Source organism: Muntiacus reevesi, chromosome 9 (assembly GCF_963930625.1).
Source record: "Muntiacus reevesi chromosome 9, mMunRee1.1, whole genome shotgun sequence".
In the NCBI taxonomy this organism is placed as follows: Eukaryota; Metazoa; Chordata; class Mammalia; order Artiodactyla; family Cervidae; genus Muntiacus; species Muntiacus reevesi.
The window spans coordinates 73,634,354-73,647,991 of NC_089257.1; the positions used below are offsets into that span (position 1 = coordinate 73,634,354).

General features: G+C 38.2%; 1 protein-coding gene across 2 annotated transcripts in view; it reads right to left on the bottom strand.

Moving 5' to 3' along the window:
- The window catches only part of CUL5 (cullin 5), a 132,528-nt gene that overhangs the window by 98,461 nt on the left and 20,429 nt on the right, over window positions 1-13,638 (bottom strand). The window contains exon 2 of one of the 2 annotated variants that reach the window (XM_065943898.1): window positions 11,624-11,733. In XM_065943898.1, the coding sequence (XP_065799970.1) occupies window positions 11,624-11,733 (110 nt within the window). Of the gene's footprint in view, window positions 1-11,623; window positions 11,734-13,638 lie in introns of those variants that run through there. The other variant, XM_065943899.1, reaches the window with a different exon arrangement.

Consider the following 13,638-nt stretch of genomic DNA (forward strand, 5'->3'; position numbering starts at 1 on the left):
GACAGGGAAAGTTTAAAAGATGCCTTTGTATTTTGTGGCTATTGCATCTGGAGGTGTGAAAAATAAAAATATAAAGTATTATATGCTTGCACTCTCATAAATGCTTAGATGGATCATATCAATCAGGAAAAGTTGCAAAACAAAAAGTTATATGAGACATACCTTCCTTGCTTTTCACTGCTGGTGAGTGGATTAGAAAATTAAACTGTTTGAGTATAAGAAACAGAATAAATCAATCTCCATAATGGATACTATTAGATTGGACAAAAAGTTTCTTCAGTTTTTTAAGTAAAAATAAAAGATGAAATTTTTACTTTTACCAAGAACTTGATTGAATATTGTATACACTGTTTTGTTTCACTACCTTCTGCCCCTTTTCAGGCAACTTCATAACTCCATCTTCCCAAAACTTTTTATCTTTTGAGCAAAGAACTGCTGCAGGTGCCTTTTACAGTCTTACAGAGAATTGAAATATTTTCCATTAAGAGAATTTTGTAAAGACCAAAACATGGCATTTCCTGGCAGTCTACTTGTTAGGATTTCACATTAACTGCAGAGGGCCAGGGTTCAATCCCTGGTCAGGAAACTAAGATCCCCCAAGCTACATGGCACAGCTGAAAACAAAACAAAAACAACAAAATAAATGGACATCCACAGGTGCAATGTCTGATGAATACGGCAGATGAATCAGAACTTTTCAGCCAAGCTGTAACAACTTTTGTTCTGTCATCAAGCATGCCGTCTTGCATTATCCTGATGGAAGATTATTAGTTTTCTGCTGACTAATTCTGAATGCTTTTTTTAAAGTGCTGCTTTTTAGTCTCATGGGAGCAATACATGTTGGAATTAAATCATTTGGTTTTCCTGAAGGATCTCATAATAGAGGACTCCCTTCCAATCTCACCATATATACGAAATCACCTTCTTGGATGAAGATCTGCCTTTGGTGTGGTTGGTGGTGGTTTATTTCTTTTGCCCCACGATCTCTTCCATTCCACATTACTGTACACTATTTACTTTTCATTGCCCATCACAGTTTGTTTTAAAAATGGAACATTTTTGTTACATTTAAGTAGAGAATTGCATGTGGAAACAAGGTAGAAAAAAAAAAAAAGTTTTTTTTTGCTTAACTTATGTGGAACCCAAATATCAAAGTCATTAACATAAACCAAGCTGTTGCAAATGATTTTCAATGTTTCATTTGGGTATTCTGAGTATGTCAGTTATCTCTGTCATCATACAGCATGACTGTTCTCAATTAATGTCTTGATTTGAGTACTATCAACTTCAATGGGCCTACCCAAGCATGGACCATCAACCAGTAAGTAATCTCCAGCATGAAACTTTGCCAGCCACTTCTGCATGTTGGATCAGTCACAGTGCCTTCTCAATATAACACACAAATCTTTTTTAGGGTTTCAGTTGTGTTTTTACATTTCTTGAAATAATAAAGCACAATATGCAGAAAATGTTGATTTTTTCTTTCTTCTTCAATAATAAAATGGATATACAAAAATTCACCAATTTTGATAAGTGTGTTTTAACATGCACACTTATAATGACAGCTGTTAGAATACAATCTTAACAAAATTGTTTCAAATGACATTAAAGACAACTAAATAAGCATTACTAGAGTCACCTTACAGAAAAACCGAACGAACTTCTGGCCAAACCAGTATTATTTTTATTTATTGCCATCTCAGAGAAAAGGGAGACAACATGTAAACAAAGGAAATTTCCAAACAGAAATATACCTTTGGAGTTTTAAAAAGCAGTTTTTAGTTGCTACTGAGCTCTTGTGAAGTCATATCTATCTAAGCCTGAAAGGCTGATGATTTTCCAGTGTGATACGCATTATTTTTGAGTGATTAATTTGAACTCTGAGACTAAGAAAATGAAAAGGGATTAGAAAAGTCTTGCTTGTCACTTGGACTTAGAACATAACTATCTGCTCTGCCGCATACTGGCTTGGCCACTGCTGAAGAAAAATCACTGGCTTTTTCGGAATCCTGAATTCACAAATCCTAACTACGTGGATCTGACTCTAAGCTACAAACTGACAATAGTCTGATGCTGGCTATTTAAACTTCAACAGAAGCTGTGCTGAACTAAAGCAAGCATATGCTCAGTGAATAGGACTTTGACTTAAGGACTATAGAAGATTTAAGACACCCTCTCTGAAGCCATAAATTGAAAACATCATGGATTCTGGCTGGACCATCTGAATCACTTGAAGATGTCCATAGGAAAGGGCTCATTTTCTGACAGGGCCATCTCCATCAAGCTGTCAGTTATACAGGCCTAAAGTACATTCCTAACTTATGACTACTGCCAAAAGTTATAAGTTGGGAGAATGCACTCTACTCACTTGTTACAGACTGGAGTCACGATTCCCTTTCAGGAAAGTCTCATTGCTATGGACTTGTATCCAGCTTTCTGGATTAGCTGCAGCTTTCAAGAATGAATTAATAACCTGATTTTATTACCCTCACATTCACCTTACCCTTCCTTGCATACACACACTTATTAATGGAGCTTCATTATTAAACACAGCTATCTCCAGAAAGGAACTGATCTTTTCCCAGGTGGCACTAGTGGTAAAGAACCCACTTGCCAATGCAGGAGATCTAAGAGACCTGGGTTTGATCCCTGGGTCAGGAAGATCCCCTGGAGAAGGAAATGGCAATCCACTCCAGTATTTTTGCCTAGAGAATCCCATGGACAGAGAAACCTGGCAGGCTTCTCATCGAATTGCAAAGAATCTGGACACAACTGAAGTGACAGCCAGCATAACACACACACTGCACTAGGAAAATAACCAGGACAAAAAAGGTGTAGGAGGTGACATAAACCTATTTTGAAAATTTTTTAATTCATCCAGACTAATCCCAAATCACACATCTTTCTAGTTAAGTTGTATAAAAATGTTTTTTTTTGTAAAAGTGTTTCTGTCAATCCTCCAGGTCTGGGTGATTGGGAGAAAAATGAAAAGTCTTCACTACTGAATGGGACACACAGATTCTACATGGGAGGAAAAAATAAAACACAGCACTTAGTGACGTACAGAGAGGAGGACACTGACGTTTGCTTTTCGTAAGTATTCTTGAAAGTTTTCCCTTCTTCCTGAAGGAAAACTCTGGTGGTTGGCTTCCCACACTGTTGAGTCCTTTCAATTCAAACTGAATGCCACGCTTCAATCACACCTACCAGTGCTCTGAGATAGCAGGAAGCAGCCCCAATTCCTACACCTTTCACAATGAACACCTCTAATCAACATCCACACTATGAAGAAAATGAGATGGTGTCATGGATAAAGAAACTGACTGGAACTAATTGCCTTCAGGCAGTCCATCTGAAAAAGAGTCATGAACTGAATTAAATGGACTAAACTTAGAATGCTAAAGTGAATGGCCCCGTGGGATGCCACACTGAGGGGCCTGTTGGCTTACACTATCGAGGTGGCCAAAAGATCCGTTCCATTTTTTCTGTAAGATGGCTTCAGTAGTGCTCAGTTGTCTTTAACTTCATTTGAAACAGTTTGTGACAGCTGTCATACCAGCAAGGATTTTTTAAAAAATTCATCAAAACTCGTGAATTTTCATGTATCCATCTTAATATTGAAGATGGAAGGAAAAAGCTACATTTTCAGGATACCATGCTTTAACATTTTAAGAAAGTTAAAAACAACTGAAATGAAAAAAATGACTTGTGCATTATATGGAGAAAGTGCTGTGACTGAACTTGCAGATGTTCAAGCTGGATTTAGAAAAGGCAGAGGAACCAGAGATCAAATTGCCAACATCTGTCAGATCATAAAAAAAGAAAGAGAATTCTGAAAAAACTTATACTTCCTGCTTCATTGATATACTAAAGCTTCTGACTGTGTGGATCACAACAAACTGTGGTAAATTCTTTAAGAGATGAGAATATCAGACCACCTTACCTGCTTCCTGAGAAATCTGTATGCAGATCAAGGAGCAACAGTTAGAACTGGACATGGAACAAAGAACTGGTTCAAAACTGGAAAACGGTACTTCAAGGCTGTATATTGTCACCCTGCTTATTTAATTTATATGCAGAGTACATCATGCAAAATGCTGGGCTGATGAAGCACAAGCTGGAATCAAGACTGCTGGAAGAAATATCAGTAATCTCAGATATGCAGATGACATCACCCTTATGGCAGAAAAGTGAAGAGGAACTAAAGAGCCTCTTGATAAAGTGAAAGAGGAGATTGAAAAAACCTGGCTTAAAATTCAACATTCAAATAACTAAGATCATGGCATCTGGTCCCATCACTTCACGGCAAATAGACGAGGAAAAAAATGGAAACAGTGACAGACTTTATTTTCTTGGGCTCCAAAATCACTGCAGATGATGACTGCAGCCATGAAGTTTAATGACACTTGCTCCTTGAAAGAAAAGCTATGACAAACCTAGACAGTGTATTAAAAAGCAGAGACATTACTTGGCCAACAAAGGTCCATCAAATCAAAGCTATGGTTTTTTCCAATAGTCATGTATGGTTGTGAGAGCTGGACCATAAAGAAGGCTGAGCATTGAAGATAATTGATGCTTTTGAACTGAGGTGTTGGAGAAGACCCTTGAGAGTCCCTTGGAATGCAAGGAGATCCAACCAGTCAATCCTAATGGAAATCAGTCCTGAATATTCACTGGAAGGACTGATGCTGAAGCTGAAGTTCCAATACTTTGGCCACCTGATGCTAAGAGCTGACTCATTTGAAAAGACCCTGATGCTGGGAAAGACTAAAGGCAGGAAAAGGGGACGACAAAGGATAAAATAGTTGGATGGGATCACTGACTCAATGGACACGAGTTTGAGCAAGCTCTGGGAGATGGTGAAGGACAGGGAAATTTGGCATGCTACAGTCCATAGGGTCGCAAAGAGTTGGATATGACTAAGCAACTGAATGACAACAATTTTTACTTTAAAAACTGAGGACATTTTTGGCCAATCCAATATCTAATTTATATCTTGCCTGGAGTACCCAGAAATGCAAAATCTTTCTTTCCAGGGGTACCATGTGGATCCTCTGAAGCTGTATTTCTTTTCATATGTACCCTGACTATCAACACACTACTTCAACCCTGAAAAATTTTCAGGTCAAGTTGAACTTTATGGCCATAGTTGTGCTTTGCTTTTACATGCCTCAGGCATGTAAAAACTGTCCAGGGCTTCCCGGGTGGCTCAGTGGTAAAGAATCCACCTGCCAATGCAGGAGACGTGGGTTCCATCCCTGGGTATGTAAGATTTCCTGGAGAAAGAAATGGAAACCCACTCCAAAGTTTTTGCCTGAGGGGCAATAGTCCATGGGGTCCCAAAAGAGTCAGACACAACTTAGTGACTAAACAATACAACAAACAACAGAAACTGAGGGAGAAAGACAGCTGTTTTTCTGGGATAAATGTCATGGTTAGGAGGAATTAATTTTAGCTAGGTAAATTTATGCCTTTGAAGAAAACAATAGCAAAGATCAATAAAACTAAAAACTGCTTCTTTGAAAAGATAAACAAAAATGACAAACCATTAGCCAGCCTCCTCAAGAAAAAAAAAGGGAGAAGACTCAAATCAATAAAATTAGAAATGAAACAGGAGATATTACAACACACAATGCAGAAATACAAAGGATCATTAAGAGACTACTATGAGCAACTATATATACCAATAAAATGGACAACCTCTTAAAAAAGTATATCCTTCTAAGGCTTAATCAAGAAGAAATTGAAAACATGTACAGAACAACTGAAAATAGGTACAGCACTGAAATCAAATCTGTGAGCAAAAAATTTCCCAAAAAGCAAAAGTCCAGGGCTAGATGGCTTCACAGGTGAATTCCATCAAATGTTTAGAGAACAAATAACAACTATCTTTCTAACACTCTTCCAAAACACTGCAGGGGGAGAAACACTCCCAAACTCATTCTACAAGGCCACCATCACCTTGATACCAAAACCAGACAAAGATACCTTATACATACACACACACACACACACACACACACACGCACACACAGAGTGATATGAAACGTTTCCTGTTCTACTCTCTACCAGTACACAAGCCTTTCCCAAATACAGATTTCTGAGCCCAAGTGAAACAAAGCCAGCTATTTGGAAGCCATCAGCTACTTCCTCCCCTGTGAGCACTAAGGAGCTGGGGGAATGGGAGAGGCAGCCATCCACCACATACGCTATTTCTTACCATAAACAAAGAATTAGTATGTGAACAATAAAGGAAGCAGGATTGGCCCCAAATACCTAGATGCATATGGAAGAAATGATTTCAGCAAGCCCAGACGCTTGCATTTTCCCATACATAGAAGATCGCTAAATCTCTTCATGTGATGAATTTAGTTTTCTCTTAATTAACAGTAATCTTTTAATATTCAGATTACCTGCCCCTTGCTGCAAACTTATATACAGCCTGGCTCCTCCCCCACCTCCTCTGAGTCAACTCTCTTGGGGTCACTTGAGATGATGTCTCCCACCATCCTAACATTCCCACCGAACAAAACATAATTCTTAATGGTCAGGCTGCTGGTATTTTTTTTTTAGTCTACAACACACACAATATTACGAGCCAGTATCACTGATGTACATATGCAAATATCCTCAACAAAACACTAGCAAATGAATCCAATAACATGTTAAAAGGATCATACACCATGATCAAGTGGGATTTATCCCAAGCATGCAAGAATTCCTCAATATACATAAATTAATGTGATCTGTTGTTGTTCAGTCTCTCAATCATGTCCAACTCTTTGTGACCACATGGACTGCAGCATGCCAGGCTTCCCTGTCCTTCACTATCTTCCGGAGTGTCCAGAGTGGACATGAGTGCATGTCCATTGAGTCAGTGATGCCATTAAACCATCTCATCCTCTGTCATCCCCTTTTCCTGCTCTCAGTCTTTCTCAGCCATCAGGGTTTTTTCCCAACGAGTCAGCTCTTTGCATTAGGAGGCCAATGTATTGGAGCTTCAGCATCAGTACTTCCAATGAATCTTCTTTTAGGAATGATTAGTTTGATCTCCTTACTGTCCAAGGGACTCCCAAGAGTCTTCTTCCAGCACCACAGTTTGAAAGCATCAATTCTTCCACACTCAGCATTCTTTATGATCCCACTCTCACATTCACACATAACTACAGGAAAAACCATACCTTTGACTATACAGACCTTTGTCAGCAAAGTAATGTCTCTGCTCTTTAATACGCTATCTAAGTTTGTCACATTTCTTTAAAGGACCAAGCATCTTTTAATTTTATGGCTAGAGTCACTGTACACAGTGATTTTGGAGCCCAAGAAAATAAAGTCTGTCACTATTTCCATATTTTATCCCATCTATTTGTCATGAAGTGATGGGACCAAATGCCATGATCTTAGTTTTCTGAATGTTGAGTTTTAAGCCAGCTTTTTCACTCTCCTCTTTCACCTTCCTCAAGAGGCTCTTTAGTTCCTCTTCACTTTCTGCCATTAGGGTGATGTCACCTGCATATGTGAGGTTATTGATCTTTTTCCTGACAGTCTTGATTTCAGCTTGTGATTCATCCAGCCCAACATTTCACATGATGTACTCTACATATAAGTTAAATAATCAGGGTGACAATATACACTGAAGTACTCATTTCCCAATTTTGAATCAGTTCATTGTTCATGTCCAGTTCTAACTGCTGCTTTTTGGCCTGCATACAAGTTTCTCAGGAGGCAGGTTAGGTGGTCTGGTATTCCCATCTCTTTCAGAATTTTTCAGTCTGTTGTGATCTACACAAAGGTTTTAGCATAGTCAACGAAGCAAAGAGTAGATCCTTTTCTGGAATTCCCTTGCTTTTTCTATGATCCAGTGGATGTTGGCAATTTGATCTCTGGTTCCTCTGCCTTTTCTAAATGCAGCTTGCACATCTGCAAGTTCTCAGCTCATGTACTGTTAAAGCCTAGCTTGAAGGATTTTGCACATTACCTTGCTAGCATGTGAAATGAGCGCTAGTATGCAGTAGTCTGAACATTCTTTGGCATTACCTTTCTTTGGGATTTGAATGAAAACTAACCTTTATCAGTCCTATGGCCACTGCTGAGTTTTCCAAATTTGCTGGCATATTGAGTGCAGCACTTTAACAGTATCATCTTTTAGGATTTGAAATAGCTCAGCTGGAATTTCATCACCTCCACTAGCTTTGTTCATAGTAATGCTCTGAAGCACCACTTGACTTCACACTCCAGGATGTCTAGCTCTAGGGGAGTGATTACACCATTGTGGTTATCCAGGGCCTTTTTGTATAGTTCTGTGTATTCTTGCCACCTCTTCTTAATCTTTTCTGCTTCTGTTAGGGCCTCACTGTTTCTGTCCTTTACTGTGCCCATCTTTGCATGAAATGTTCACTTGGTATCTCTAATTTTCTTGAAGAGATCACTAGTCTTTTCCATTCTTCCTCTCTTCTTCCCATTGTTTTCCTCTATTTCCTTGCATTGTTCACCTAAGAAGGCATCTTATCTCTCCTTGCTATTCTTTGGAACTCTGCATTCACATAGGTGTATCTTTCCTTTTCTCCTTTGCCTTTCTCTTTTCTTCTTTTCTCAGCTATCTGTAAGGCCTCCTCAGACAACCATTTTGCCTTGCTGCATTTCTTTTTCTTGAGGATGGTTTTGATCTCTAACTCCTGTACAATGTCACACTCCTCTGTCCATGGTTCTTCAGGCATTTATCAGATCTAATCCCTTGAATCTATTTGTCACTTCCACTGTATAATCATAAGGGATTTGATTTAGGTCATATCTGAATGGCCTAATGGTTTTCCCTACTTTCAATTTAAGTCTAAATTTTGCAATAAGGAGGTGATGCTCTGAGCCACAGTCAGCTCCAGGTCTTGTTTTTGCTGACTGTATAGAGTTTCTCCATCTTTGGTTACAAAGAATATAATTCATCAGATTCCAGTATTTACCATCTGGTGATGTCCACATGTAGAGTTGTCTCTTGTGTTGTTGGAAGAGGGTGTATACTATGACTAGGGTGTTCTCTTGGCAGAAGTGTTAACCTCTGCCCTGCTTCATTTTGTACTCCATGGCCAAACCTGACTGTTACTTCAGGTATCTTTTGACGTCCTACTTTTGCATTCCAGCCCCCTATGATGAAAAGGACATCTTTTTTTGGTGTTACACCACATTAACAAAGTAAAAGATAAAAATCATATGATAATCTCAATAGATGCAGAAAAGGCTTTTGAAAAAATTCAACACCAATTTATGAAGACAACCTCTCTGGAAAATAGGCATAGAAGGAACCTATCAACATAAGAAAGGTCATATATGACAAACTCACAACAAACATTTTTCTTAATGGTGAAAAACTGAAAGCATTTCCTCTAAGATTAGGAACAAGATAACACTCGCCACTATTATTTCAACAGTTTTGGAAGTCCTAGCCATGGCAATCAGAGAAGAAAAAGAAATAAAAGGAATCAAGAATGTAAAACAAGTCCTAAAACTCTCACTATCTGCAGATGACATGATACTATACATAGAAAACCCTAAAGATACCCTCAGAAAATTACTGGAGCTCATCAGTGAATTTAGTAAAGTCACAGGATACAAAATCAATACACAGAAATCCCTTGCATTCCTACATACTAACAGTGAAAAATCAGAAAGAGAAATGCAGGGAACAATCCTACTCACCACTGAAACAAAAAGAATAAAATACCTAGGAGTAAACATATCTAAAGACACAAAAGACTGGTATGTAGAAAACTATAGAACACTGATGAAACAAATAAAAGAGGACACAAAGTTGGACTGGATGAATCAATATTGTGAAAATTACTATACTGCCTAAAGCAATCTACAGATTCAGTGCAATCCCTATCAAATTACCAATGGCATTTTTTACAGAACTAGAACAAAAAACTTTACAATTTGTATGGAAATACCAAAGACCCCAAATAGCCAATGCAATCTTGAGAAAGAAAAATGAAACTGGAAGAAATCAACCTTCCTGACTTCAGACTATGCTACAAAGCTGCAATAATCAAGACAGTATGGTACTGGCACAAAGACAGAAATATAGACCAATGGAACAAGATAGAAAGCCCAGAGATAAACCCACACATCTACGGACGCCTTATCTTTGACAAAGAGAGCAATGGAGAAGACAACCATTTCAATAAGCACTGCTGGGAAAACTGGACAGCTATGCATAAAAGAATGAAATTAGAACACTTCCTAATACCATACACAAAAAATAAACTCAAGATAAATTAAAGACCTAAATGTAAGGCCAGAAACTATATAACTCTTCAGAGGAAAATACAGGCAAAACACTCTTTGACATAAATCCCAGCAAGATCCTCTTTGACCCACCTCCTAGAGTAACGAAATAAAAACAAAAATAAAGAAATGGGACCTAATTAAATTTAAAAGCTTTTGCACAGCAAAGGAAACTTTAAACAAGATGAAAAGACAGCCCTCAGAATGGGAAAAAATAATCAAAAAAGAAGCAACTGTCAAAAGCTTACTCCCCAAAACATACAAGTAGTTCATGTAGCCAATATCAGAAAAACAAACAACCTAATCAAAAAAATGGGTGAAAGATTGAAACAGACATTTCTCCAAAGACGACACACAGATAGCCAACAAACACATGAAAAGATACTCAACATCTCTCATCATTAGAGAAATGCAAATTAAACGACAATGAGGCACCATCTCATACAAGTCAGAAGGGCCATCATCAAAAAAATCTACAAAGAGTAAGTGCTGGAGAGGATGTGAAGAGAAGGAAACCCTCTTACACTGTTTGTGGGAACGTAAATTGATATAGCCATGATGAAAAACAGTATGGAGATTCCTTTAAAAACTAGGAATAAAACCACCACCAAATGACCCAGCCACCCCACTCTGGGTACATACCTTGAAAAAACAGTAATTCAAAAAGACAACCTTCAAAGCAGCACTATTTACATTAGCCAAGAAACAAAAGCAACCTAGATGTCCACTGACAGATGAATGACTAAAGACGCTGTGATTCATAAATACAATGAAATATTAATTAATGAAAGTCACTTAGTCAAGTCTGACTCTTTGCGACCCCATGGACTATACAGTTCATGGAATTCTGCAGGTCAGAATACTGGAGTGGGTAGCCTTTCCCTTCTCCAGAGCATCTTCCCAAACCAGGAACTGAACTGGGCCTCCTGCATTGCAGGTGGGTTCTTTACCAGCTGAGCTATCAGGGAAGCCTAGGAATGGTTCAGTGATTGGGAGTGCCCCAATACCAGTAATGGGCTTCCCTGGTGGCTCAGACAGTAAAGAACCTGCCTCCAAGGCAGGAAACGCAAGTTGGATCCCTGGGTCGGGAAGGTCCCGGGAGAAGGAAATGGCAACCCACTCCAGTATCCTTGCCTGGGAAACCCATGGATAGAGGAGCCTGGTGGGCTACAGTCCACAGCTCACGAAGAGTTGAACTCAACTTGGTGACTAACATTTTCACTTTCAATACCAGTAATTACTTCAAACAGGTAAGCAGTCCACTCTGGAGCCAATATTCCATTTGAATATAGCCACCAAAATTTCCTTTATGTTAGCAAAAAGTTAGAATGAATCGATTACTTACGAAAACAGATCAAACCACTGCTGTTTTGTAACAGATTCCTGGCGCAAAAGCTTCAGAACAATTGGACGCATGAAATCCCATTTGTCTTCAAATTGAAGAGAACCTTTATTCTAAAAAGAAAAAAAAAAAGGACAGAATAGTTCAAGGGCAGTTAAATCAGAAGTGTGTTATTTTTATCTCATAAGAGACAACCAGAGAAATTTAAAAGAATCAGATTTCCATAATGGAATCCCTATAACTTAATCTGGTATCAAGGAATCACTGGAAGAACTCACCATGAGTTCTAAAAAGGTTACAAGAAAGGGTACAGTGATTGATGAATTTGGCCTTCTCCAAAGAGCAGGTCTGGCCTTTGCCCTTGGCTTCTAGTAAGTAGCAACCCTGAGTCCTAGGAATGTTGTGATAAGAGAATCCCTGGGGGCCTTGAGTCATACTGGATAATTTAACAATGTGATTTAGGAAGGGGACTGGTAAACCCATATAGTTTTAGGGTGGGAGCTGGTCAATTCAGAAACACCAACAATGAGATTTTGGGGTCATTGCGATTTGGGGTCAACTTGGAGACTGAGATTACCCACATGAGCAACGCCTACATGATGAAGCCTTAATAAAAATTTTGGACACCAAAGTTTAGGTGAGCTTCTCTGGCTGGCAGTACTTATATGCCCCGCATTTAATGAGGGAAGGAGAGAAATGTGACCTGACAACACCAGAGAGGACAAGGGAAGCTCTGTTTTTGACCCTCCTGGACACCAACCTATATGTTTCTTCCTTTAGCTGAAAAAAAAGGCCCTTAATAAACCATAACCATCAGCAGAGCAATTTTCAGTAAGACCTTACTATTTTCACAGATTTATGAATATCTCTAACAAATTATTGAGTCTCAGTATTTAGGGAACCTCCCAAATTTGCAGCTAGGTCGTGAGGGTGGTCTTGTGTTTAGAGACTGTGCCCTAACTCCTCACAAAAAGTACATTGAAAATCCAAATAAACTCTTAAAGTTGAGGAAGGAAAAAAAAAAAAAAGAAAGATACCCATCTCATTTTATAATGCTTACAAAACCCTGATACCAAACTTGTGAGACAAGAACAAGAAATGGTAACTCTAGACCAATCTAATTTAAAAATATAGATGCAAAACTCTCAAAAATATTAGTAAATTAAATAAGTGGCATATCAAAGAAATAATACCTCATAATCATACATGTTTATTCCAATAATGTGAAAGTGGTTCAATATTAATGGGAAAAAAAATCAATTCATTATTAAAATGGGGGGGACACCCCACATGTGTTAGTCATAAATACTTTTCACTTTCAAGTTAACTATGCCCATATGACGTGGTTTAATCAATAACTTTCAACAAAAATCATTACTTTTCTAATATGGCAGCACCAAACACCCTTATGAATTTCACTATTGATTTTACTATAATTTGTTGAGAATGTTGCTCCCTTGTATCAGATAAGATCCATGCACTGAATGGAATCTTCGAACTCCCTGAAATTATATTTCAGAGGCAGTTTTTAAACATATGGTCTGAAAAGAATCTACACCAGGATCATCTAGAGTGGTGATTACACAAATATTTATAAAACCTATTACAGACTTGCTGGATCAGAAATCTCTTGAGTTCAGCATTTACATGTTTAGCAAATTCATGATAAAACTACATAAAAACATTACAAAGTCTATGACCCCAAGAAGATTAAGAACTACTAACTAACATTTAACTTTTGTGAAAGCAAATGATACTACTTCTTACATCAACACAGTTGATCCTAAAAGTAACTGTACTGTCTCACCCCAGGTACCTACTTTTATCACAAAGTAATCTTCTTATAAAGACCCCGGAGATACTCAAAAATTACTACTGGGATTAGCTTTGCTTCCCTGAACAACTACTTTGTTTTTACCTTATGGATTAAGTGAATCATGTAGGTAACTTTGCTCATCTTCAGTTCAGTTCAGCTGAGTCACTCAGTCATGTCCGACTCTCTGCGACTCCATGAATCG